Source organism: Parambassis ranga, chromosome 21 (assembly GCF_900634625.1).
Source record: "Parambassis ranga chromosome 21, fParRan2.1, whole genome shotgun sequence".
NCBI lineage: Eukaryota > Metazoa > Chordata > Actinopteri > Ambassidae > Parambassis > Parambassis ranga.
In genome coordinates, this window is record NC_041041.1 from 2,295,216 (window position 1) to 2,320,897 (window position 25,682).

At 45.1% G+C, this 25,682-nt stretch overlaps 1 protein-coding gene across 7 annotated transcripts in view; it reads left to right on the forward strand.

Moving 5' to 3' along the window:
* The window catches only part of tbc1d4 (TBC1 domain family, member 4), a 29,809-nt gene extending 4,464 nt beyond the window's left edge, over positions 1 to 25,345 (forward strand). Inside the window, exons 2-24 of one of the 7 annotated variants that reach the window (XM_028433734.1) lie at positions 3,080 to 3,208; positions 3,292 to 3,529; positions 3,633 to 3,877; positions 4,618 to 4,707; positions 4,921 to 5,025; positions 8,514 to 8,646; positions 8,766 to 8,857; positions 9,017 to 9,127; positions 10,003 to 10,125; positions 10,507 to 10,566; positions 12,138 to 12,355; positions 12,639 to 12,791; positions 15,094 to 15,254; positions 15,581 to 15,793; positions 18,761 to 18,763; positions 19,093 to 19,254; positions 19,386 to 19,544; positions 19,651 to 19,751; positions 19,860 to 20,003; positions 20,998 to 21,157; positions 21,244 to 21,413; positions 22,356 to 22,532; positions 23,034 to 25,345. In XM_028433734.1, the coding sequence (XP_028289535.1) occupies positions 3,080 to 3,208; positions 3,292 to 3,529; positions 3,633 to 3,877; positions 4,618 to 4,707; positions 4,921 to 5,025; positions 8,514 to 8,646; positions 8,766 to 8,857; positions 9,017 to 9,127; positions 10,003 to 10,125; positions 10,507 to 10,566; positions 12,138 to 12,355; positions 12,639 to 12,791; positions 15,094 to 15,254; positions 15,581 to 15,793; positions 18,761 to 18,763; positions 19,093 to 19,254; positions 19,386 to 19,544; positions 19,651 to 19,751; positions 19,860 to 20,003; positions 20,998 to 21,157; positions 21,244 to 21,413; positions 22,356 to 22,532; positions 23,034 to 23,264 (3,378 nt within the window). In that variant the 3' untranslated portion in view covers positions 23,265 to 25,345. Of the gene's footprint in view, positions 1 to 3,079; positions 3,209 to 3,291; positions 3,530 to 3,632; positions 3,878 to 4,617; positions 4,708 to 4,920; positions 5,026 to 8,513; positions 8,647 to 8,765; positions 8,858 to 9,016; positions 9,128 to 10,002; positions 10,126 to 10,506; positions 10,567 to 12,134; positions 12,356 to 12,638; positions 12,792 to 15,093; positions 15,255 to 15,580; positions 15,794 to 18,760; positions 18,764 to 19,092; positions 19,255 to 19,385; positions 19,545 to 19,650; positions 19,752 to 19,859; positions 20,004 to 20,567; positions 20,692 to 20,997; positions 21,158 to 21,243; positions 21,414 to 22,355; positions 22,533 to 23,033 lie in introns of those variants that run through there. The other 6 variants (XM_028433731.1, XM_028433735.1, XM_028433733.1 and 3 more) reach the window with 6 other exon arrangements.
* Positions 25,346 to 25,682: the final 337 nt, after the last annotated feature.

Below are 25,682 nucleotides of genomic sequence, written 5' to 3' on the forward strand. Positions count from 1 at the left end.
CCATGTTTTATCAAAGCATGTTTTTTTTCTTATTGCTTTGAAACATGTCCTGTGTGTTTGTGATACAAAGATAATTTGACTGTTATGTGTGCATTCACACTGTTTGATGCAAAATGGGTGCGTGTCAAAGAGTCAGAAAGTCACTTTGCTTCACCGCTGCGGTTCCAGGCTCTGGTCTGACCTGCCACCACATGCAGAGGTGACATCAGGGCCTTTTTGTTTTACGTTGGAACATGAACTTTGGTAAAGTTGGCGTCCCAGTTTGTCCTCAGGCTGGTGGAGACGCTCCAGACACACAAACGCACACATGCATTGTTGAATTTCCAAGAACTTCTGGTGTTATGTGAGGGACTATCTTCCTGTCTGTCCCCTTTGTGTCTTGTGTTGATAAAGTGAGGTATGATTAGGCCTGAGCACAGACACTGTGCTGTCTGATCTGATTTTATTAGGGCTTTATTGTAGGGAGGGTGGAAATTATGTGCTCCATGCACCGAGTGTGTAAGTGTGTGTGTGTGGGACTCCACCAGCTCAGAGGAGACAATCCTCCTGTTTGTTTTCTGCTAAGCCCTAAAGCTGCGCTCTGCTGCTGCTGTTTATGTAGACAGGCTGCGGTTCCTGGTCCCGCGTCACTGATATTATTCAGTAAAGCCAGGCGGTGATGGGTGAGGGCTGCCTGGAGAGCGGGTTTTAGTGGATGGAAGATGTGTGTGAATAGGTTTTCACTGACTTTCCTTCTTGCCCGACAGCTTCGGCCTGTCTGTGCCTGCCTCCTCCCGAGGAATGAACCCCGACTCTCTCTGTATTAGGTTGACTACAAATAATTAATCAGATCAAATGGTGCTCTGGAGTCATCTTACTCATGTAAAATGAAACAGATCCTAGAAATGTTAAGATGCTGCTGCTTCTTTTCTGACAAAGTGACCAGACATTACAGCTGTGAGGTCTTTTTCCATCAGTGCTGCTTTAAAGTTTGTGAAAATGTTTCATGTTTCTGCATAAATAATGACCCAAAACACCAGCAGATTGTCCTAGAAGACAAAAACAATGATACCATGATACTACCACCACCATGCTTCACACATAGGACAAGCTTCTTATGATCCTTTTCTTGTATGCAGCATTTATTATATAAATACATGTGATTTTAGAGGGTTGACAGACTTTCAGCCACCTCTGTGTGGTGTCGATACACGGCCCTTTTAATACACCTGCCCTGATAACTTACAGAAGCACGTGTCATCTTTTTTTTGTGTCTGTATGCGGATGGATTTATTTTTATGGAGCTCTTTGTGGATTCCTGAGGAAAAAGTCGAGCAGAAAATCAGTTGCGCTGCTCAGTGTTCTGTTGGAGTGATTTCAGACAGGAGGGGTACAACAGGTGATCTGCATTTTACTCTGCTGTCTGGTCCTCCTTCCTCCACCTTTATGATGGGGAAAAGGTTTAACTCAAACAACAGGGCGGGTCTAGGACAAACTGAAGTCCACATTCTTGGGAGGCAGCCATCACCACTGTGGAAAATCTCCTGAAGCTGCCTCAGAGACCCACAGTCACGTCCAGGGAGTCCACTGACAGACTAACTTTATCAATCACATGTCTGATCCCTGGGACAGAGATTATTGACCCTTCTCTTCCTGGTCACACCTCTGAAGTCTGATGTATTTGGTTACATAACCATAATATAAATGTATTTGTGCAGCTGTCGGTCTTATCTGATACAGCAGGCTGTGTGTACAGTGTGCGGGGCCTCTGTTTGCTTCAGCACTCATTGTTGCTCTGACCTGAGAGAGTTTGACATCAGTCAGTTGTGTCTGCTCCTGATTCCAGTGTCTGTTTTTAAGAAGCCTGAAGGATGGCCCGGGTGTTTCTCCAGGATGTTACCATCTGATCCGGCAGCTCTGGGAGCTCCTGCAGGTGCTGTGGCGCTCTCACACAGAAACAGAAATGGGCTCGGTGACCTTCACATCTCTGGTTTCCTGCAGGCCTCTTGTTTGGTCTTCAGTCCTATAGAGCGTGGGAGTTCCCTGGCTCCAGGCCCACCTCTGATACCAGTGTAGCATTTAGTCTGTTGTGGTGTAGCAGCAGCAGCGCTGACTTTTCAGCCTTCAGTCATTTAAAGGTGTCGGGTCATGTTGTCCGTGAATCAGTGTGTGTGATTTAAACCTTCTGTTTGTGCTTTCACTTCTGAATGTTTGCAGCTGTGTTTATATGATGCCTTTATGTTTTTATGAGGGGGTCGTCTGCTGCAGGAGATCTGTTTGTTGAGATAAGTTGCAGGTTTAAGTGGTCAACATGTCACCCTGTCATGCACAATGTCACTGCAACAAACGACTATTTTGATAATCGAGTACTCGCCGGGTATTTTTGCGATTTTTCGAGTATTCGGATCACTTGTAATGGTCATAGTTTTCCCATTAGTGTGGCTGTAGCTAATAATTATTTCGATAATGGACGCCTGCTTTGGGACGTTGCTTTGATCCAGAGCCGTGTGTGTGTGTGTGTCGCGTCGACCTACAAACGGCTCGCCTAGGTTTTGAGCCCAGGGCCTCTTGCACCCAAAACGCTGTTTATCCCACTGTGCCACGAGAGAATCATTCTCAACGATGTCACTAACGCGTCATCGAATACTAAATTACTTGTCGATGCATTTTGCCCTCGAATATTACTCGAGTACTCAAATAATCATTGCAGCCCTAATGTATGCTTTCTATAAAACCACCAGACTCCAGTTTACCTTGCTGAGTGGGGTTTGCTAGTCTCACATTGTCTTAATGGAGTCTGGTGGCTTTGATGAAAGTGATGTAAAAGCTCAAACTCAAGCTGCCTGATGACACTATTTTAAACGTAGCGTTCACAAAAACAAGTGTTGCTTTAGCTTCAGTCTGAGCTTCCATGGTGCTCCTCCTCCATGATGCTCCTCCTCCATGATGCTCCTCCTCCATGATGCTCCTCCTCCATGATGGTCCTCCTCCATGATGCTCCTCCTCCAGACTCGGGGAGATTCCCTTGGACTGCCCTCTGGTCTTTTGTTAATGGTTTCCTGTTCATTATGTTCCTTAATCACACTCTCCTCGTGCACAGGTCCCTGAGGTCATCAGCAGCATTCGCCAAGTTTCCAAGTCAGCCCTGAAGGAAGACGCCAAGCCCAAACAGGAAGCTGACGAAGCCTTTTACAACTCACAGAAGTTTGAAGTGCTTTACTGTGGAAAGGTAGAAGATCAGCATGAACCCCTCAGATGAATCTCATGTTTTCTGTTAACCGTGCTGTTAAATGCTGAGTTTTAACACTCCAGGTGACGGTGGGGCACAAGAAGGCTCCGTCCACCCTCATCGATGATTGCATCGATAAGTTCCGTCTGCATGAGGTTGAGCGTAAGCGCCTACGACTGCTCAACGGGCGGCAAGGCTCCACGGAGAGCCCGCCGGTGGAGTTCCTGATGGGGAACGATGGAGACCCGCTGTCCTCCGCCCTGAATGAGAGCACAGAGGACCCTGATGGTCCTGGAGAGGATGATGTGATCGCAGGTGGAGGTAAGAGCCACAAAGCATTCTGATGACTCTCAAGCATTACTACAAGAGTAATAACATCTGATGTTACCGTAAAAACCGTGCACCTGTGCTGTGTGTGCTCCGGGTCCAGGCCTGTCCAGCAGTGCCAGTCAGAGCAGTCTGCGAGGAACCTTCCCGGAGTGCATCCTGGAGGACTCCGGCTTCGAGGAGCCCCAGGAGTTCCGCACACGCTGCAGCAGCATGGCGGGCGGCCTGCAGAGGAAGCCGGGGGAAGGTGTTGTGATGGGTCCTACGCGCCGCCGGCACGCCAGCGCGCCGAATCATGTTCAGCCGTCCGACGCCGACAAAAACCGCACCATGCTGTTCCAGGTAAGAGCAGCGGAGGTCCGTTAAAGGTGACCCTGGTCTGAGCCTTCTGCTGACTGCTCGGTTTGCAGGTGAAGCCTGGTGGAACCCAGCACAGAGGGGGTTAAACATCTCTACGTCAGCGCTCGTATGCAGTAAACTGATCATAATGTTTTACTCTCTGTTCTAAATGTGCTGCATGTCAATAAGATGAATGGCTGTCTTTCTTCTGCTACCACCAAATCATAACTGAAATGTTTGTGTCGGAGCAGAAACCCAGACCGCTGGCCCGCCTGCTTCAGAGCTGTTTGTCATTCAAACCCTCTCTGCGTTTAGTCCAGCTGTTAAAGCTGCAAATCATCTTTTATGTGCGCGGGGCTGGTGGTTACAGTGTTCAGACCGTGGCTGGGTCCTGTGGAACTCCTGTGTAGTGTTTCTGAGTCCTCCTGCTTTATGAACAACATGGCGGCTGCAGCGTGAGCCAGCTGCCGTTCCTCACACACGGTGCCCATTTCCTCATGAAGCTAATTTTAAAAACTGGAGCACAGCGCTCAATATAATACTCCAGCAGCAGTCAATTATGGGAAAAATCGTTAGTGCGCGCTGGCCGGCCTTCATATGGAGCCAGTTTGTTTATGTCTGCCTGAGCAGTCATCATCAGATACTTGACTCCTTGATCCTTTTTAAATTACATCCCTGTTTAAAGCATTATTATTTCTGATCCGTGTGTTCCTGACGCTCCTACATTGCTTTGCGTTGCACAGGTTGGGCGTTTTGAAGTGAACCTCATCAGCCCTGACAGTAAAACCGTGGTGCTGGAGAAGAATTTCAAAGAGATCTCATCCTGCTGTCAGGTCGGTTTTATTTTTACTCGCTGTGTTTACTTCTCTCTGCCAGAAGATGAACCCAGAGTATCTCTACACACAGCTTTTCAGGATATCTGATTCATTATTGCATAATCATAACTGCACAGCAGCATCTTTATCAGTCATGTAGAAACACCCTCCTTTTCTCAGATGTTTTCTCACCATCTCTGTGTTTATGATTTTTTTTTTTTCCTCACACAGGGCATCAAGCAGACCGACCACTTTGGATTCATCTGTCGGGACCAGTCAGAGTCCGGCCCCAGTCAGTACGTGTGCTACGTGTTCCAGTGTGCCAGTGAGTCCTTGGTAAGCAAATAAAATTTATTCATAATGGTTTACATGTTGGAAACAGGAGACATTTGCTATTGTTATCGCAGTAACTGCGGTAAATTACTGCTTTTATTGACAGCTAATATCCACTTAACCCTCAGGCGTCATTGGGGACTTTTTTGTCCATTTGGGTAATTTTTGCCTCTTTACCTGGCCACCATTTTATCTGTGTTGGTGCATATGGCACAATTTGTTTGTAACAAAGACTCTCTCTAGACACATTTTAGAATTCCAATTTAAATTTTTCAAATACATCACCAGAACATGGTGAAACAAATTTACTACCCTTTTGTGTCATTAGGGGACAAAAATGTCCACTTACAAAAAACTGCTATAAAAAATTAACAGATTAATATTTTTTCTTACTTTTTTCTGCATAAATATGTTAAACAACTTCAGCCCTGCTCAAAACTACCAAACATTAAATCATTTTGAGGAATTTAATGGCTGATTTTAGTGGTGAACAGTAGAAAATGTCAAATTTAAGGGGGCATGTTTTTGTTTACTTGAAAGAGTGTTTGTATGTCTGTGGATGGTATATACTGAAGTAACTTCATCAGACATTACATACACTCAACAAAAATATAAACGCAACACTTTTGTTTTTGCTCCCATGTTTCATGAGATGGACTTGAAGATCTAAACTTCATTCCAGATACACAATATTACCATTCCTCTCAAACATTGTTCACAAATCTGTCTAAATGTGTGATAGTGAGCACTTCTGCTTTGCTGAGATAATCCATCCCACCTCACAGGTGTGCCACATCAAGATGCTGATCTGACATCATGATTAGTGCACAGGTGTACCTTAAACTGCCCACAATAAAAGGCCACCCTGAAATGTGCAGTTTTGTCTCACAGCAAAATGCCACAGATGCCACAAGCATTGAGGGAGCGTGCAATTGGCATGCTGACAGCAGGAATGTCAACCAGATCTGTTGCTCGTGCATTGAATGTTCATTTCTCCACCATAAGCCGTCTCGAAAGGCGTTTCAGAGAATATGGCAGTACATCCAACCGGCCTCACAACCGCAGACCACGAGTAACCACACCAGCCCAGGACCTCCACATCCAGCAGGTTCACCTCCGAGATCGTCTGAGACCAGCCACTCAGACAGCTGCTGAAACAATTGGTTTGCATAACCAAACAATTTCTGCACAAACTGTCAGAAACCGTCTCAGGGAAGCTCAACTGCATGCTCGTCGTCCTCATCGGGGTCTTAACCTGACTCCAGATCGTCGCCGTAACAGACTTGAGTGGGCAAATGCTCACATTCGATGGCGTCTAGCATGTTGGAGAGGTGTTCTCTTCACGGATGAATCTCGGTTTACATTGTTCAGGGCAGATGGCAGACAGCGTGTGTGGCGTCGTGTGGGTGAGCGCTTTGCTGATGTCAATGTTGTGGATCGAGTGGCCCATGGTGGTGGTGGGGTCATGGTATGGGCAGGCATCTGTTATGGACGAAGAACACAGGTGCATTTTATTGATGGCATTTTGAATGCACAGAGATACCGTGATGAGATCCTGAGGCCCATTGTTGTGCCATACATCCATGAACATCACCTCATGTTTCAGCAAGATAATGCACGGCCCCATGTTGCAAGGATCTGTACACAATTCTTGGAAGCTGAAAATGTCCCAGTTCTTGCATGGCCAGCATACTCACCGGACATGTCACCCATTGAACATGTTTGGGATGTGCTTGACCGGCGTATACGACAGCGTGCACCAGTTCCCACTAATATCCAGCAACTTCGCACAGCCATTGAAGAGGAGTGGACCAACATTCCACAGGCCACAATAGACAATCTGATAAACTCTATGCGAAGATTATTGTGGGCAGTTTAAGGTACACCTGTGCACTAATCATGATGTCAGATCAGCATCTTGATGTGGCACACCTGTGAGGTGGGATGGATTATCTCAGCAAAGCAGACGTGCTCACTATCACACATTTAGACAGATTTGTGAACAATGTTTGAGAGGAATGGTAATATTGTGTATCTGGAATGAAGTTTAGATCTTCAAGTCCATCTCATGAAACATGGGAGCAAAAACAAAAGTGTTGCGTTTATATTTTTGTTGAGTGTACATAAGTTTTAACACCAACAATGACTACTGCAAAGACACATGAAACAGCACACAGATGCATGCACACACACACACCACACACACACACAGATGCACACACATGGACACACACTTAAAACAGCCTACTGAACACAATCCAAAACACATCCACAAAACACAAGGATTTTATGCATAGGAATATAATGGGTTAATGGCTGATTTTAGTGGTGAACAGTAGAAAATGTCAAATTTAACTATTTTTTTCAAACATGAAACCCTTACATCAAGAAATGCATGGTTATATGTTGTTATAGTTATGATATTAAAAAAATTAGTATTATAATAGGAGTTAATGGGACCTAAGTGGAAAATACTATTTTAAACTGCTGCTACACAAAAACTAATAATGCATCAAACTCAATATTTTGGCTAATCTTTGACCTATCCATGACAGATTTAAAAATAATGCCTCAGCCACCTAACTTTTGTTTTGTGGAAAATAACTCATTTTTTGTGTTTTCTTCATAAAAAAATACTGTGACATCAAGTAATCAAACTGGCATTTAAAGGGTTAAATTCCTCAAAATGATTTAATGTTTGGTAGTTTTGAGCAGGGCTGAAGTTGTTTAACATATTTATGCAGAAAAAAGTAAGAAAAAATATTAATCTGTTAATTTTTTATAGCAGTTTTTTGGAAGTGGACGTTTTTGTCCCCTAATGACACAAAAGGGTAGTAAATTAAAGTGACGCCTGAGGGTTAAGTGTTATGCTAACAATTAAGTTAGCGCGCGAGTTTAGCTAAGGACCTAGCATAGGATGCTAATATTAGCTAATGTGATTTGTTACCCAGGTGTTATTTTGCTAATGTTGTCTTTTACAGCAACTCTACGATATTTATTGTTGGCTAAAATTCACTGAAGTATTATGCTAAAAATAACATTAGCAAGCAAGCTAAGTTTAGCTAGCTGCGTTTATAGTGAGACTGCTGGAATGTGGCACTAATTAGCATTTAAATTAGCCATGGGATACATGAGGTAACATTATTCAGCTAACATTTGCAAGTAGCTAGCTAGCTGTGCTCACCTGGTTTAGGACGACTTTGTATCATTAGCTTTTGAAGTAAATTGGAAACTTAATCTAACATTGACAGGCCTGATAAATGACATAGTTTGTATAAATTTGATATCAACACCCTATTTTGCTACCTTAGGTGGTGTTTTGTCTGTTAGCAGGCAAGCTAATGTTAGCCAATGTTATACACTGAGGCAAGGGAGTGGGAGTGAGCGTACAGGTCATGTTCATGTCATTCATACTTGTGGAAACATTGACTTGTTTGCTGTGTTTGTGCATACAAACTCCACATTTGACTCTCTCTGTGTGTGTGTGTCAGGTGGATGAGGTGATGCTGACCCTGAAGCAGGCCTTCTCTACCGCAGCAGCCTTACAAAGCAACAAGACCCAGATCCAGCTCTGTGAAGCCTGCCCCATGCATGACCTGCACAAGCTCTGCGAGAGGATTGAAGGTGCGCCGTGTGAACAGAGTCACACAGACAGCACGGCGCTCTGCTTTGACTCATGAATATATTGATGCATGAGTCAAAGCAAGATATGAGAACATTGTTGTTTCCTGTTCCGTTTCCAGGTCTCTACCCACCGAGAGCAAAGCTAGCCATCCAAAAATATCTCTCCCAGCTGACTGACAATGAGCAGGCTGAGATTTTTGAGCGAGTTCAGGTAAGGTTCGGCTCTCCTGAGGTTCAGCAGCCTTTCTGATGAGAGAATTAGTGACATGTTTGTATCTCTTGAGTGAGCGACTGAGTAGAAGCTATTCCAGACGCTGCACCCTTTCATTCCCGTCCTGAGTTTGGAGCATTTGTGTATCTGTGTCTGCAGAGACTGAAGCCCGGGTCAGATCAAGAGGAAAATGAGCTGGCGATTCTTCATCTGAGACAGCTCTGTGAAAACAAACAGAAATCCCACCTCCACATTGGAGAGACCCTGCAGGTAAGTGCAGCAAAAAACACATTCTGAAAGTTACAGAAAAGACTGTGTTCTTATATCAAAGACAAGTTGAACAAAACACTCTCACTGAAATGTAAAGTGCTCTGGATGTGTTTTCCTGCAAGGACTTCTTTTCAAGGTCGGCTTCTTGTTGTGTTGATGCAGCAGCCTCAAGGCCACAGAAAAAACACAGTCCACAAAACACTCGTTCATTTACCACCAACACATCAAGCTGAATGTGTAAGGTGTTTGTAACAACTGTAATGTTATAAAGAGTGTTTTAGCTTTTCAGTTCCTGGTCCTGGCTGCTATTGAAGCTAAAACAAGCTGGTCCAGTTACGCCACTGTCGCCTCACAGCCAGTAGGTTCCCGGTTCCATTCTGACTGGTGCTTGTTAGGTTAATTGGTCACATTAAATTGCCCGTAGGTGTGTGTGTGTGTGAATGGTTGCCTGTCTGTGTGTTGCCCTGTGATGGACTGGTGACCTGTCCAGGGTGGACCCCGCCTCTCACCCATAGTTAGCTGGGATAGGCTCCAGCCCCCCTGTGTGTGTACGAAGCAGGTTAATAGATGATGGATGGATGGAGTTGTTCCTCCTTTTATGTGCAGATGTGCTTTGTGACTCCTTTTCACAAATGTTAGACTGTGATTTAATTCTTGGATGCACGATGTTCCTGAGCCTCAGATGAACCACTGAAGGGGAAAACATGACATTAAAGAATGACAGGATTGTGGATTATTACCTCATAATGGCTCTGACTGAGGTGTTAAATATTCCAGTAACATTTCCACCTTTATTAAAGCTAGCAGCACCTGCAGGCCTGTGGTCATGTGGTGTAGTAAATGTTTTAATTTTAACTGGTTTTTGTCTCTGACAGAATGCAGGAAACAGCGCGGCAGCGGCAGACGGCTCGGCCACCAGCAGTCGCTTCAAACTCGATATCCTGAAGAATAAAGCACGCACGTCCCTCACCAGCTCCCTGGAGAACATCTTTGCGAGGGTGGGTCTGTGCAGAGAGGTTTTTTTAGCACCTTTCCTGTTCTGCCCCGTCTTATCTTTATTATATTTCCTGTGGTTGAGTCATTACAGCCATGTCTCTGCCTCAGACACAGGGTAGCCGCCATGCTCTGCACCTTTGTTTGTCTCCCTGCTCAGTTTCTGTGTCATCCAGGGGATTTGGATTGACCCATATCTGCCAGTGAGACAGCAGAATAATTCCTCAGCAGAAGCATCAGTGCAATCTGAGCCTGTGCTGCCATCTGTTACTGTCTCAGAGACAGAGACCTTTGTGCTTTTCATGTCTTGCCTGAGTTGAGCTTGTGTTTGTGAAGCATTCAATACAAAAATCCCACATTGTTGTTGTTCCTTTGTTTCTCACCAGGGTGCCAGCCGAATGCGAGGCCGTTTGGGAAGCATGGGGAGCCTTAGCAGTTTCGAAAGAGTAAGTGTCCTTGAGGAAGAACATGAGAATTCCCAGAGCCGCAGTCGGGGGACTCTGGGAGTTCTCGCTTTTTACCCTGCGGCTTTAAAAAGCAGGTTTTATTCCAGTGAAGGAGGAGAGTGATGCAGCGAGCTTGTAACTTTGGTCGGTGTCAGGGCTGCCAGCAGGCCTCCCTCCTCTCACATGGAGACGCATATTATCCCCACATAGTTTAATGATGAGGCTGCAGCAGCCAAAAGGCAGAACAGCACCAGGAGGGAGTGTGTTTACAGAGCTGTCAGGGAGCCATCTGCAGATGTTGGCTTCACCGTGTTACTGCTGTGTGTCTAGAATGTGGAGCGAGTGTGCGATGAAGCCCCACCAGCTCCTCATCAGTCATGTTAACAGGGAACACCAACAAATCTGGCACACGTTCAAGTTCAAAGATGGCTTCCCTGAGTACCATAATGCTTTGTATAGATGCACACCTACAAACCAGCACGTCAGCTGTCTGGACTGAAGCTTTCACTCCGTTTACTCACTCACAAACCAGCGATCAAGAGTAGGTGGAGCTCTGTGGCGTTCCACAGTCTTTTAAATTATCACATAACTTTTATTATTCACACCTCAGACTAAATTCTGAGGACTTTGGAAAACTTGTACAGTCTATGATTATTCCATGTGCACATTTTCCTTGTCAAAACCTGACTCCTACATTACCCATGATGCCCTGTTTTGTGCCAGAGATTCAAGCAGTGTCAGCAGGTGAGGAGCTGCAGGAGGTGTGTGCTTCATATTCTGCGGCCCACGAAGTTCACACCAGGTCTGTGGATGACTTCCTGTTTATCATGAGGAGCCGCTCCTGTTGCCTAGCAGCCACAATTATATATATATATTAACATTTAAAAGTTCACACTTTGGCCATCTGAGTTAGTTTCTAGAGTCTTCAAGCTGTTATTGGTGTGGAAGAAATTCTGGGAGCATAAAAAACAAACCTGTAAACAGACTTAGATACATGAATTCAGTGACGTTTCTGTTTAAAGATAAAGACTTTCATGTATGTCATATGATGACCATCATGAGTTTTCACATGAAATCAGGCCTCCGGCCTCCTTAGTAAAGAAGTTGTCAGCAGTCTTGTGGGGACTCTGCCGGGATGTGATGTGCTGGTGAGCAGGAAACTCCAGGCAGGATGTCCAGTTATGCTGAGCCATGTGCGTCCTGGCTTCGTCGTGATCATCACTGCGTGTGCCCGGTCATGCCAGATTTTGAAGGGGGGGGGGTGGGTTTTAAAAGCATGATGGGAGGAGGAGTCTGGAGAGTTTGTGTGTCTGAGGTCCTCCCTGCCAATTGTGTGTGATGCTGTGAGTCACAGGACATTGTTCTAGAATATAATAGATGAGGGAGTTGTAGCGGCAGACATGAGGCAGCGCTGAGTGGAAGAGAGGAATGAGGTGTGACTGAATAGGTGAGTGCAGATGTTGAGCTGCAGTGTGTTTTACGGCGGATTATTTCAGATTATGTCAGCCTTCATCCTTCTCCGGGGTGATGTGATTCATGCTGAAAAAAACTCTCATTGTGCTCCTCAGCAGGATGAGGAATCTCCGGGTCACTCCCCTCCAGGTTCCCCTCCTGCCTTCCCTGACGACAACCCGGAAGCCGGGCTGCAGTTCCGCCGGCGTGCCCACACTTTCAGCCATCCACCGGTGAAGAAGCGCATCTCCTTCGAGGGCCCGTTGTCCAGCCAGAGCAAGCAGCAGCCGCCGCTCCGCCGGCAGCAGTCTGTGACCCCTGAACTGCTGCAGAGCAGGTAGGAACGACTGATGCTTCTTGTTAGTAGCAGTGCAGGATTTTCTGTGTTTGAATAAATGGCTAAATCTAACTTCACGTCAACACTAACTACATATTTAGCTGACGTTTTGATGTAGTTCACTTGCAGCCACTCTCCTCAGACAATAGCTCCACATGTTTCCTGTCACTGTTTTGATCCCTCAGCAGTTTGTTTGTATTTCTTTCTGTGCTTCAACCAGACCTTTTGTGTAATGTTTGTTTTTATTTGTGGCCATTTTTTATGTTTGGCCCCACCCCCCCAGTCCCGAGGCTGTTACGAGAACGCGCAGCGTTTCGGAGAGCGAGTCCTCCTTCAGCCTCCCCTCCTCCTTCTCTGCTCCCACTTTCCTGAAAAGCATTTACCAGGGCTCACTGGGCTCCCTGAGCTCCCTGGCTGACAGTGGGAGCCTCAAGAGGTGAGAGGGGGTGTTCAGACAAAGCACCCCCCCCCTTCCCCGGGGACAAACTGTACTGTTGCTGGGATGGCAGAAACATTTTAACACCCAGCTTTGTTGTCCTCTGTACCCTTTCCTGTCTCTCCACCTTTGCAGCTTATTAGTGAAAATATTCTCCAGCTCTTCTTTTTTTTTTCCCCTCCCGACGTCTTTGCGGTTGGACCCGCCCACTTCCTGTTTCGCTCAGAAGGCGAAGGGGATGCTGATGCACCCTTCTTCTGTTGTATTTGCATGTGCACTGGAGGCTTTTTTTTTGCACAGCAGACTGTGTTTAACCCGCCTTTATTAACAACGTTTGATCCTTTCTGACTAATGCACTTCATGGTGACTAGTCTACAGTTCAGACCGACCTGTCAGATGGACCTGGTTCAGGTGTCTGGAAGGCAGAAAGTAAAGGTTAACCTTTTCATTATGAATGAGATTCAGTGAACCGGGCTGTCGTGCCGCTCTGTGTCGTGTCCTCTGCACTGATAATGTGGCAAATGGAGCTTAGGAAGCAGTTTGATGAAAAACCGTATCCTGTTATGTAAACCTGAATAACACAGTGATAGCCAGGCTGCTTCTCTGCTGCGCTGGGAGATAACTGAATAAGTCAAAGGAGAAGTTAAAGAGACAATGTGTGTTTTTTAAACGGTTGTCTCAGTATCTCAGTCCAAGGTCACTTCCTGTTTTTCACTGGCCACTTGATCAGAGGGGCTCCTGTGTGCTGAGCAAGCTCAGTGCAGTGATCCACAGTGAGCGAGCGAAAACATGTGCGTCTTTAAATGAAGGAAAATAATATTTAAAGTGTTATTCCTAACATGTCTGAATTTTGACGTTTTCATGTTTCATACCCATAGTTTGTGTATAACATTATCACAAAGGGGCAATAAATACATAACAAAAATACATTTAAAAACAACCTATAAAGGTTCACATCAGAAAGTGCATGATAAAATTGATGCAGTGTTTTATATCGTACGGGAATGGTAGCAGTTCAAACAGATGAAATGATGTCTCCGGAGAGGATGTGACTGTTGGCAGTGTTATCTGTCGCTCAGAGGTTAATGCTGTCTGAACAGATCCTGCGTGCTACTTTTTGTTGTTGTTTTTTAAACGGTTGTGGCACACGGTGAGACTGCCCTCAGCCTGCAGGATGAGCTGATGGATGAGCCATGCAGTCCTTCCACTGGGCCTCGGGTACGTTGAACTCCCTAATGCCGGTGGCTGAATGAGGAGGCGTTTAGGACGCAGCATTGTGGCAAAAAGTGCAACCAGCTAGGCTAAAAAAAAGCTAGCCGTTTAGCTCTTCTCGCTCTGTAATCGTTGTTATTTTCCTCTCCGTTAACATGATTGACAAAAAAAATCCTCTCTGGACGCCACGGCTACTTCTTGGTCTCATGTCCTCAGTGAGGGCCGACTTGATGCTGCACTGACTCGTCATCAGATCCTGTTGTGCAGTCAGGCCGGCTTCAGTAGATGTGATATTTCTGAACCTGCTTTGCCACGGGGGGGCTGGAGCCTATCCCAGCTGTCTATGGGTGAGAGGCGGGGTACACCCTGGACAGGTCATTGGTCCATCACAGGGCAACATGCAGACACATCCACACTCACACCTACGGGCACTTAAGAGTCACCAGTTAACCTAACAAGCACGTCTTTAGAATGCAGGAGGGAGCCGGAGTACCCGGAGAAAACCCACGCACCGCCGTGCCGCCCCACAACATAACATTATTTTTTAATGTAGCCGTAACGTTTTAAAAATATATGTAACAAAACTTTCTCTTGTGTAAAACAACAGTTCAGGTCATAAAAAACAGCATCTTTCTGAGACACAGGCCTCTTTTTAGTATTTTTGAATCAGCAGCAGTTGGCGTTTGTCACTCTTGATTGACTGGCAGGTATGCATTTTTAATCCTGGCTTTTATGACTCAATAAATGTGAAACATGAGTAACATGACTCTGAAAAGGTTTTTTTTTATGTCTAACAACCTCATTTTTCATATTTTCTAACTCGACAAGCTTTCTTTTCCAGAAGATGAACACACACACACACACTTCAGCATGCGCCTCGGCTGGTGTTTGTTGTCACAGTACACACTGCTGCTTCATTAACATGCTGAGAGTTCATGTTCAGAGAGTGTGTTGGTTAGGAAATGTGTGTGAGGCTTCCTCTGTTATGTGTGTGTGTGTGTCTGCATTTATAAAACAGAGCAGGAGTGTCGGTGTAAGTCGACACCTGCCTCCTTTGGGGTGTCTTTGACGTGGCTTTCCTCTCTCGTAGCAATGGGGAGGGCAGGAAGAGGACGCTGTCCGGCTGCAGCAGCGACTCTCTGAGCGGAGGAGGTCTGCCTCTGACCCCACGCAGGGTCTCCTGGAGACAGAAGATCTTCCTGAGGGTGGCGTCACCCATGAACAAGCCATCTGCATCCATGCAGCAAACAGGTGTGGTAACACAATCCTCCCCACAGTTTCACACAGAATGCACAATGAATGAGCTCTGAATAATCCACAAGTGCAAAGAAAATGAGTACCAGGAAGAGGGGTCGTTCTTCTGGGAGGACAGATTCTCTGATTGCATGCATAAATGTGAGACGCATTGAAAGGGTTGAAAGGACACAGATAAACACAGATTAGCACACGTCATTTTGGTTCTTTTAAACAATGAAGCGATTCATATTTGTTGCCTGCAGATCTGTTTTTATTACAGTAGATTTATTGTTAAAATGTGACTTGATAATATAGTTCCCTTCTTGGACGTTGTTATTCAGACAACTCTGATGCCAGAGAGCTGTTGCCTCTCTCGCCTCGTGCCTCGGACTCAGGTCTGGACCCTCTGGGACGCCTGCTGCCCGTGTCAGGTGACCCCTCCCCCGAGGAGAGGCCTAAGAGGACGTCGGCCGACTACCGGGCCCTCTGGAAGACCGCCGTCCACCAGCAGATCCTGCTGCTGCGCATGGAGAAGGAGAACCAGAGACTGGAGGGTGAGCGTACAACAGATCCTTTCATGGTCACATGAATGAACATGATGTCTGTAGCATTGCTGCTTTTATATGTAGGGTATTATAAATATATTTATAAACTGTCACAAGCCTGTTGGTGAAATCTGCTCACACTGAGAGCTGTTGTTGAGATTTATGTACCCTGAGGAGATGCTTATAATTCTACTAAACTTAAACCTCTTTCATTTCTGTTTATTTTGAAAAGTCAGATGTTTCTGTGTGAGTTTGTGAGCACGTACAGTGGGGAAAAAAAGTGTTTAGTCAGCCACCAATTGTGCAAGTTCTCCCACTTAAAAAGATGAGAGAGGCCTGTAATTTTCATCATATGTATACCTGAACTATGAGAGACAAAATAAGAAAAGAAAATGTAGAAAATCACATTGTAGGATTTTTAATGAATTAATTGGTAAATTCCTCAGTAAAAGAAGTATTTGGTCACCTACAAACAGGCAAGATTTCTGGCTCTCACAGACCTGTAACTTTTTCTTTAAGAGGCTCCTCTGTCCTCCACTCGTTACCTGTATTAATGGCATCTGTTTGGAGTCGTTATCAGTATAAAAGACACCTGTCCACAACCTCAAACAGTCACACTCCAAACTCCACTATGGCCAAGACCAAAGAGCTGTCAAAGGACACCAGAAACAAAATTGTAGACCTGCACCAGGCTGGGAAGACTGAATCTGCAATAGGTAAGCAGCTTGGTGTGAAGAAATCAACTGTGGGAGCAATTATTAGAAAATGGAAGACATACAAGACCACTGATAATCTCCCTCGATCTGGGGCTCCACGCAAGATCTCACCCCGTGGGGTCAAAATGATCACCAGAACTGTGAGCAAAAATCCCAGAACCACACGGGGGGACCTAGTGAATGACCTCCGGAGAGCTGGGACCAAAGTAACAAAAGCTACCATCAGTAACACACTGCGCCGCCAGGGACTCAAATCCTGCAGTGCCAGACGTGTCCCCCTGCTTAAACCAGTACATATCCAGGCCCGTTTGAAGTTTGCTAGAGAGCATTTGGATGATCCAGAAGAGGATTGGGAGAATGTCATATGGTCAGATGAAACCAAAATAGAACTTTTTGGTAAAAACTCAACTTGTCGTGTTTGGAGGAGAAAGAATGCTGAGTTGCATCCGAAGAACACCATACCTACTGTGAAGCATGGGGGTGGAAACATCATGCTTTGGGGCTGTTTTTCTGCAAAGGGACCTGGACGACTGATCCGTGTAAATGAAAGAATGAATGGGGCCATGTATCGTGAGATTTTGAGTGAAAACCTCCTTCCATCAGCAAGGGCATTGAAGATGAAACGTGGCTGGGTCTTTCAACATGACAATGATCCCAAACACACCGCAACAAAGGAGTGGCTTCGTAAGAAGCATTTCAAGGTCCTGGAGTGGCCTAGCCAGTCTCCAGATCTCAACCCCATAGAAAATCTTTGGAGGGAGTTGAAAGTCCGTGTTACCCAGCGTCAGCCCCAAAACATTACTGCTCTAGAGGAGATCTGCATGGAGGAATGGGCCAAAATACCAGCAAAAGTGTGTGAAAACCTTGTGAAGACTTACAGAAAACGTTTGACCTCTGTCATTGCCAACAAAGGGTATATAACAAAGTATTGAGATGACATTTTGTTATTGACCAAATACTTATTTTCCACCATAATTTGCAAATAAATTCTTTAAAAATCCTACAATGTGATTTTCTGGATTTTTGTTTCTCATTTTGTCTCTCATAGTTGAGGTATACCTGTGATGAAAATTACAGGGCTCTCTCATCTTTTTAAATAGGAGAACTTGCACAATTGGTGGCTGACTAAATACTTTTTTTCCCCACTGTATATACCACAGCATTTGAAAGTTTGTAAATCCTGTAAGATATTTCTGCATAAATATGACCTAAGTCATCAGCACACAAGTCCTAAAAGAGTTTGGAATGATTTATTTGTTAAATTCACACGGAGCACTGTTACCCTCAACAGTGTTAAACAACAAAGATCTATTCAGTAACAATGTGTAATAGTCCACAAGGTCACAAAGGACCCAGGGTAACAAGAGTCGTCTCACGTTGGCTAAACTTGCTGCTGGGAAAATGGTTTTTATTTATTGTTTAATATAATTGAGAAGTTGTAGGTGGTAGTATGATGGTTTTAGGGCCTGTTTTGCTGCATCTGGACCAGGACAGCTTGTCCTCATTGATGGATCAATGAATTCTGAATGACAGCAGTGAATTCTAAAGGAACATGTCAGGACATCTGTCTGTGAGCTGGATCTGAAGAGAAAGAGCAGCAAGACAACGAGCCCAAACACACAAGTGGTTCTACAAAAGAACGGTTCCAGAAGAACAGAGTTCATGTTCTGAAGTCAAAGTCCTGACCTTCATCCACCTGAGATGTTGTGGAAGGACCTGAAACAAGCAGCTGATGTGAGGAAACCCAGCAACATGTCAGAACTGAAGCTGCTCTGTACTGAGGAATGGACTCAGACTCCTCCAAGCTGCTGTGGACGACTGATCAGCAGCTACTGGAAACCTTTAGTTGTCCCTCCAGGACTTGTGTGAGAATCTGCTGATGTTTCGGGTCATATTTATGCAGAAATACAGAAACTTTCAGGCTCCACTGTATTGGACATATGTTTAATGTCACCACATGTACAGACACACAAACATGTGCAACCAATAGCTTAAACTGCTACACAGAAATTTTACTTTATTCATCATTTTTTCAAGCCTTTTAGTGTCTTTTACAGTTTTTGTGTGTCTGACTTCAAACCATGAACATGTCACAATCACATTCTTCTAGTAGTGAAAAAGAGGAGATGGAAAAAGCCTCTTTTTTTTAGCCTTGGATCGCGCCTGTAGGCTTTCTATTCTCACACATCTCTTTCCCTTTTGTTTGTTACCACATCAATGCTGGTCTGAGGACCTAACTGTGAATAACTATTATCAATAGAAGGTAAGCAACATAAAAGGGATCAGGGTGGATGGTTTGCATGGTTCTGGTGGCTGGTTATTATACTCATTCAGTTCTTTTTGCATGTTCAGAGGCGTTCGTCCTTCATGGTGTTGGTGATTCTTTTATCCCACTTATATTGAAATAGCTTCTCCACATCTCATCAATGTGGGCATTGTGTCTGTAGTAGGCTTTCCATGGCAACCTGTGGGTTAAAGGTTAAAGGGTCTGCATTACCGCTCATTCAGTACTACAAAAGCCTGCGTCTGCTCGTCTTGATGTTCTGATGCAGACAAAATGATGCTAACTATCATTTTTATTTGTTACGGCAGCAAGTCGAGATGAACTGCACATCCGCAAAATGAAGCTCAACTACCAGGAAGTTAGCGAGTGCTCCAAAGAAGCACTGGGGCTATGGGAGAGAAAACTGACGGCCCCTGGCAGAATGACAGTCCCACAAGACAAGGAGGAGGTGTACCACATTCTGTGCCAAGGTGAGAGAAGAGAGTGTGTGTGAGTGTGACCATGTGGTCAAAAATGGAAACAAAATGTGCAGTGAAGGCTAACGTGAGCTGGATGTATGTGGGTTGATATTGATTTTAAGAAAGTGCTTTTTTTTGTGCAGGTGTTCCAAAGAGCAGGCGCGGGGAGGTCTGGCTGCTTCTCTCCCATCAGCACCGGCTTCGCCACAGACTTCCCCAGCGCCAGCAAGCTCCGGATACCCCCTACCAAGACCTGCTGAAGCAGCTCACCGCACAGCAGCATGCCATCCTGGTGGACTTAGGTCTGCACATTTATGACAGACAGTCATGGGATTTGTGTGTCTGGAGGATGTTTGGAGGATGGATGGTATTGGAAGCTGAAAGATGTAAATATGTCTCCGCCCTTAGGCCGGACCTTCCCCACCCACCAGTACTTCTCAGCCCAGCTTGGCGCTGGGCAGCTTTCCCTCTACAACCTCCTGAAAGCCTACTCTCTGCTGGACACAGAGGTAAACACTGTAATCCTCTTTGCTCTCCTGACATGTGTGCATGGCTGTAAGTCCAGGATCATCGTAAAAACTCTCCACTACATAGTTTCTTTTTTTTGTGCCGTGCAGGTCGGCTACTGTCAGGGTATCAGCTTTGTGGCTGGAGTGCTGCTGCTCCACATGAGCGAGGAGCAGGCGTTTGACATGTTGAAGTTCCTGATGTACGACCTGGGCATCAGGCGGCAGTACAGACCCGACATGGTCTCGCTGCAGGTCAGTGCACGAAGGATCTTTTTACTACTACGACGTGTGCCAACATTTTAACTGCTGTATCTGGTTCCTGTGGGATAATTAAGGGCTCAGGTTCAGACACGATGACTTGTTGCACCAGCATTGAATTTGAAAAAGGTCAAATTGGAGACAAATTACAGGCTTTACCACACAGTTAAATAAAGTTGTACTGGAGACAGATTTGCATGGGAACACACATGTCTGTGCTGACATTATGTGCTCTAAAGTTGCAACAGTGAATCAATGAATGGAAGATTGAACGGTCAGTTTCATGACATTTTCACTGATTGGTCCATCAAATTGATTAATCATGGACAATCTATCATCAGCTGCAGCTCCATCATACAGATCTTATTCTGCACACGGTGTCCGTTTACTTTTGGTCGTCACAGACTGTGTGTACCTGCACAGGTTTTATTAGACGGCGAGAGCAAACAGTAGTGTCTCCACCTCTCAGTCAAACCACACCTGCTGCAGTTTAACTTCAGTTAAACATCAGCTGACCTGACTGGAGCATCAGCAGGCGTGGTAATGTTTAATCCACAGCAGGTAACCGTTTAGCCAGGCGGCTTCCTTCTACGCTGCACAGCACACTTCAGTCCTTTTCTTTAATGCAGAGAGGAATGTGTGCCGTTTTCTTTGAGTGTCGGTTCGGCACGAGGGGGTGAAGGTATTTCTTCTCTTTGTTGTAACTGTCAGGAATTTGCGAGGCTGATAAAGAGTCTAATTTTAGCCCGAGTGAACTTCTGCTTCTGTTTTCTGTCTGTGGTAATACACTGTCAAAGAGTGCGGTTCATCATTAGGTGCCCAGCCCTGATGCCTGTCTGAGCCTGTCTCTACAATAACACTGCTAATACTGAAGCTGCACCGTGTTTGAATAGGGGTCAGATAGATTTCCCAATGATACTCTGTCCCCTGCTGATCCAGATATACCAGTTTGCATGTTTTGACCTGTGTGTGTGCATGTGTGTTTCAGATTCAGATGTACCAGCTCTCCAGACTGTTACACGACTACCACCGTGACTTGTACAATCACCTAGAAGAACACGAGATCTGCCCGAGCCTCTACGCAGCGCCGTGGTTCCTCACGCTCTTCGCCTCACAGTTCCCTCTTGGCTTCGTGTCCCGCATCTTTGGTAATGTTTTTACAATAAAGTGCACAGCTCTGATGTTATCTGATATGATATTGGGTCATTTCTGACGGTGCTCCGTTCGTGTTCAGACTTTGTGTTTGTGCAGGGCACCGAGGTGATCTTTAAAGTGGCCCTCTGTCTGCTGAGCAGCCACGAGGGGGAGATAGTGGAGTGCGACAGCTTTGAGAGCATTGTGGACTATCTGAAAACGACACTACCCGCGCTCACACAGACACAGATGGAGCAGACCATGGCCAAGGTACAGAGCGAGCGAGAGTCAGTGCATTAATGGCTGCTTACAGAACTCATCTGGCACTCCCATTGATGTCAATGGGAGCTGAAAATTATTGATAACTGTGAATTAGAAGCTAATAAGCAGCAAAATGGTTCACGTCAGCCGATGGGAAAACACTTTTATTGTTGGATTTAGTTCCTTACAACTTCCTTCCAACAATTTTGTGTTGTTACGAGAAGGAACTCTGCAGCCTCCTTTCAAAATAAAAGCATGCTGCGGTATTTTTATCCACAGTCATAAATAACACACAGTGTTGTTCACCAGATGTTTTTGGTAGTCTAAACTTGGTAAATGTTATTTTAAAAGTACATGGACATGCAGCCTCCATTATGTGTTTGCTGGCCTGCATGTTTCTGGTTCTCTGTCATGTGGTGACCTTAACATCAGGACAGGCAACTTCCTCTACATGAAACTGGGAAGCTCATTTCTTTAAGCTGCTTTTGTCATTGTTATCATTGATATAGTTTTATTATGTTCGGTATTCTTTAATTTTAGAAGGCAAAATAATTCCTATGGATTCGTAGCGACATGCTGTAAACACAGATGACCAGCAAGAGTCGTATGAAGAGTATCTTCAGTGTGAGTGAGACCTGTCACCATGTCCGCTCTGTGCAGTTCATTTAATCTCCAGGGAGTAAAAACATTTGCAGAAGCACCTTAAAGACCAGTGTGCACAGGAATATCTGCACTAAAGGTTAATATTGGACATGGAAAATGTGGATTCAAGTGATTGAACACCTGTACTATAATTTTAGCATTGCAGTTGTTAGCAGTGGTCCCCTCAGTGCCACATATTTGGTGCTTCTGTGAGTACTTCCAACCCCAGAGAGCTCAGACTGATGGACACTGACTGACTGACACTTGGAGTGTTTTATACCTTGTCTTTTAATGTGTCTCTCCCATCAGGTGATGGAGATGGACATCTCAAAGCAGCTACATGCATACGAAGTGGAGTACCACGTCCTGCAGGATGAGATGTTGGATACGGCACCGCCGCCTGATGACTCTGACCGGCTCGACAAGCTCGAAAAGACCAACGCACAGCTAAAGAAACAGAACATGGACCTGCTGGAAAAACTTCAGGTAAACAAGACAAGCACTAAACTTCACACTTCTAGCTTTATTTTGTGTCGATACTGAGAGATTTTCAAATCCAACATATGCTTGAAAGCTTGTGATAATAATGCAGACATAAATATCATCATTTGAAGTTGACAGATGGGACAGAAATATTAATTATTCTCTTCTTGTGTCTACTTTGTGAAATTCTGCTGCAGAAATGTACAAAAGTGTAACTTTATAGTTTATTTCAGTTGTAGTGTCTCAGACGACCCATAGATGGCACTAAAACACAAGTAAAAAACACAATGGAAACATTGACAAGTCCAACAGCCTGAGAGCTGCATGTTCTTCATTTCATAATGTGTGAATCTGTGAAGAAGAACTCGCATCCTCATTATTTCATCTAATGTGACAGAAACAAATGACTGAACCCTCGTATTCTGTGCTGTTTGAACAGCAAGTTATCATCAGACTGTCCCTGTGTGAGTGTCTGCCTTTCACTGAGGTGTCCGTGTCCTTCAGGCTGCACGGCAGAAGATTCAGACTCTGGAGACGAGCGTGGAGAACTTCCTTTCTCGGGAGAGCAAAATGAAGCACATGATCCGCTCTCTGGAGCAGGAGAGGGCATCTTACCAGAGGACCATCGAACGCATGCGCTCCTGCCTCCCTCCTGACGCCCTGACAGATGTGGAGATGACCCAGATCAAAACAGGACCCAATGGGAAAGCCAAAACTGCAGCCAAGAAGCCCTGATGGTAACCACAGGGAGGGTGGAGGAGGAGGGCGGCGGCGGCGGTGGCGGTGGTGAAGGGGGGGGGGGGCAGATAAGTGACAAATGGAGACTGCTGCATTGTTGGACTTGAGATGTGCAGCCTGTATGGGAAATATCCCTGTGATATTTGTCAGCAGATAATGGAGTGGTGGGAGGATGGTTCCCATAGCGCTGCTGTTTATTGTCTCATCCGTTTCACTGCCAGTTTAAAGGTGAGGTCCAGACGCACGCCATCCCTCACGCTGCACATCCTTTTGGTCATCACAGGGGGAATTTACCTCTGCAGGTCTTTTCAATCACTGCCTTTATGTGTTTACTACCAGACTGAAGGTGCCTGTTGGCTAATAATCCTGTTTTAGCCAGTGTGCATAATTTTGGAGTGAAGACCGCATTGTTTTCTAATCACCTGAAGTTTTGTGAATGTAATTTCTCTCCAAAGATCTTTGTGATACTCTTCTTCTTCTTCTTCGCCATATCAGAGCTTTCAGATTCATCATGTTGCTCGTCTCTCCGCACCGCTGCCTTCACGTGAGAGATCTGTAGTATTTGCACTTGCTGCTGTTTTTTTTGTAAAGAGGAAGTGTTTCTTCCACAGCTCAGGCAGGATGTGAGGTTGTCTGCCTCTTCAGTTTCCTGTGTGACTGACCGCGGTGTCGCCTTGTTTTAGCTCCACGCTCAGGCGCCGAGGCAGAGTTCACGCTCCCCTCAACAGACTGAAGGTGGGGGGGGCAGTGATCTGAATGTGCACCCGTCTGTATCAGTTTATTGTTACTCCACTCAAGTCTCTGATTACAAGTAGCTGGAGTTGCTTTTCTCACACAAACACCGTTTGTTTCATGTTCAGTTTTAAACTCAGGCAAAGGAAGTGAGCCGAGGTTCCTGTGCAGTGGGGATGAGTCTCTGCTGACACTCAGACGGTTCAGAGAGTGTCCCTGCCTCCCTCTTCAGTTTTGTTTTGTCCCTCCTCCTCCTCCATGTTGTGACTCACCATCAACTGTTTTGATTGAAAGCAAAACAGTCCCGGGCTCCACTAAATTAAAACCAAGGAGAGAAAAAAAAGTACTTACTAACAAGTGTCTCTCAGTCTTCCTGTCCTTGGTGACAAGATGTGGTGACACATTTGTGTCTGCTTCACTAGTGAAGTTTTCTTTGCTCTGAAATTCAGAGAGAGTGAACATATCCAGACAGTCAAGATAGTGCTGTTTGATTTCTGCATAGATATGACCCAAAGCATCAGCAGAGCACACAATCAAACGAATGAGACGGAAATATGAGGCTCTGTCATTTGTTCATCCATGATAATGATCCAATATTTTGGGTTATATTTATGCAGAAATGCAGAAAATTCCACACTAAAGCCTCAAACTGTCTTGTTCCGTGTTGATCACGTCTGTGCGGCTGCATGTCCGCAGCAGCTGATTCCGACGAGCTTTGATTGGTCGGTGAATCCAGCCTGACGCTTCCCGTCAGGGTGAAATGCCTTTCTGTTAATTGAGGTGACGTTGTTAAAAGTTTGCAGCAAACTACTCATACATAATAGATTAATGGTCACGTCTGCACAGCGGGGGTTCTCTCAGAAGTTCATGGAGTGAAACATATCAAACACGGCGAACAGGACACTGTTCCACACCTCGCCTCCTCCTGCCTTAAGTATTTGTGCGTCTTAGAAACAGACCATTGAACCAAAGATCCACACTAAATGCAGTGATGTATTAAACGTTTTTCTTCACTGCATCTGATCTTTCTACTAAAATAACAGATACCAAATATTGGTAGTTAAAACTTGACACCCAAAAAAAAAGAATTAAAACAAAACAAAAAAAAAAACAGCTTCAGTTTTCTTCAGTAATTTTTTTTCTTGTGCCAAAAAATAAAGATGGCCTTTGTTCTGTATTAATCTGACCATTTTGCCTGATGTAAAGCACATTGTTGTGCTCAGCGACGGGTCAGGTGCTCTTGTAACACTGTGTTTTGAAGAAAAACAGACTTGTCAACCTGAGGGCTACACTAAATGCAAAGCAAGTGTCATGAACTCTGTGAATAAACCTCACCTTGCCTTGTTTTCTGTCTGCTCATCTTCATAGCCCTTTTCCTGCCCAGTGAAGCACCCTCATAAAGAAATCATGTTCCGAGTGTAGGATGCAGCCTCCAGCTGAAATAGGCTCCATGGTGCGGACGCATTATTGCGTAAAAAAAGGCAGAGGTAAGCTTCGACGGGCTACTGAGAGGCTTTTCCGAGAGCAAGTTCTTTTGTTAACGCCCTGGGCAAAGATAGTAACAGGTCAGTGAAGCTGTTTGTCTTACAAAGAAATATTCAACCTGCTGCACAGTTCAGTGAACTAAAAAGGGCTTGTCTTAAAGAACAGCTGGTCTGATGAAACGTCCCTGTCTCTGTCTGC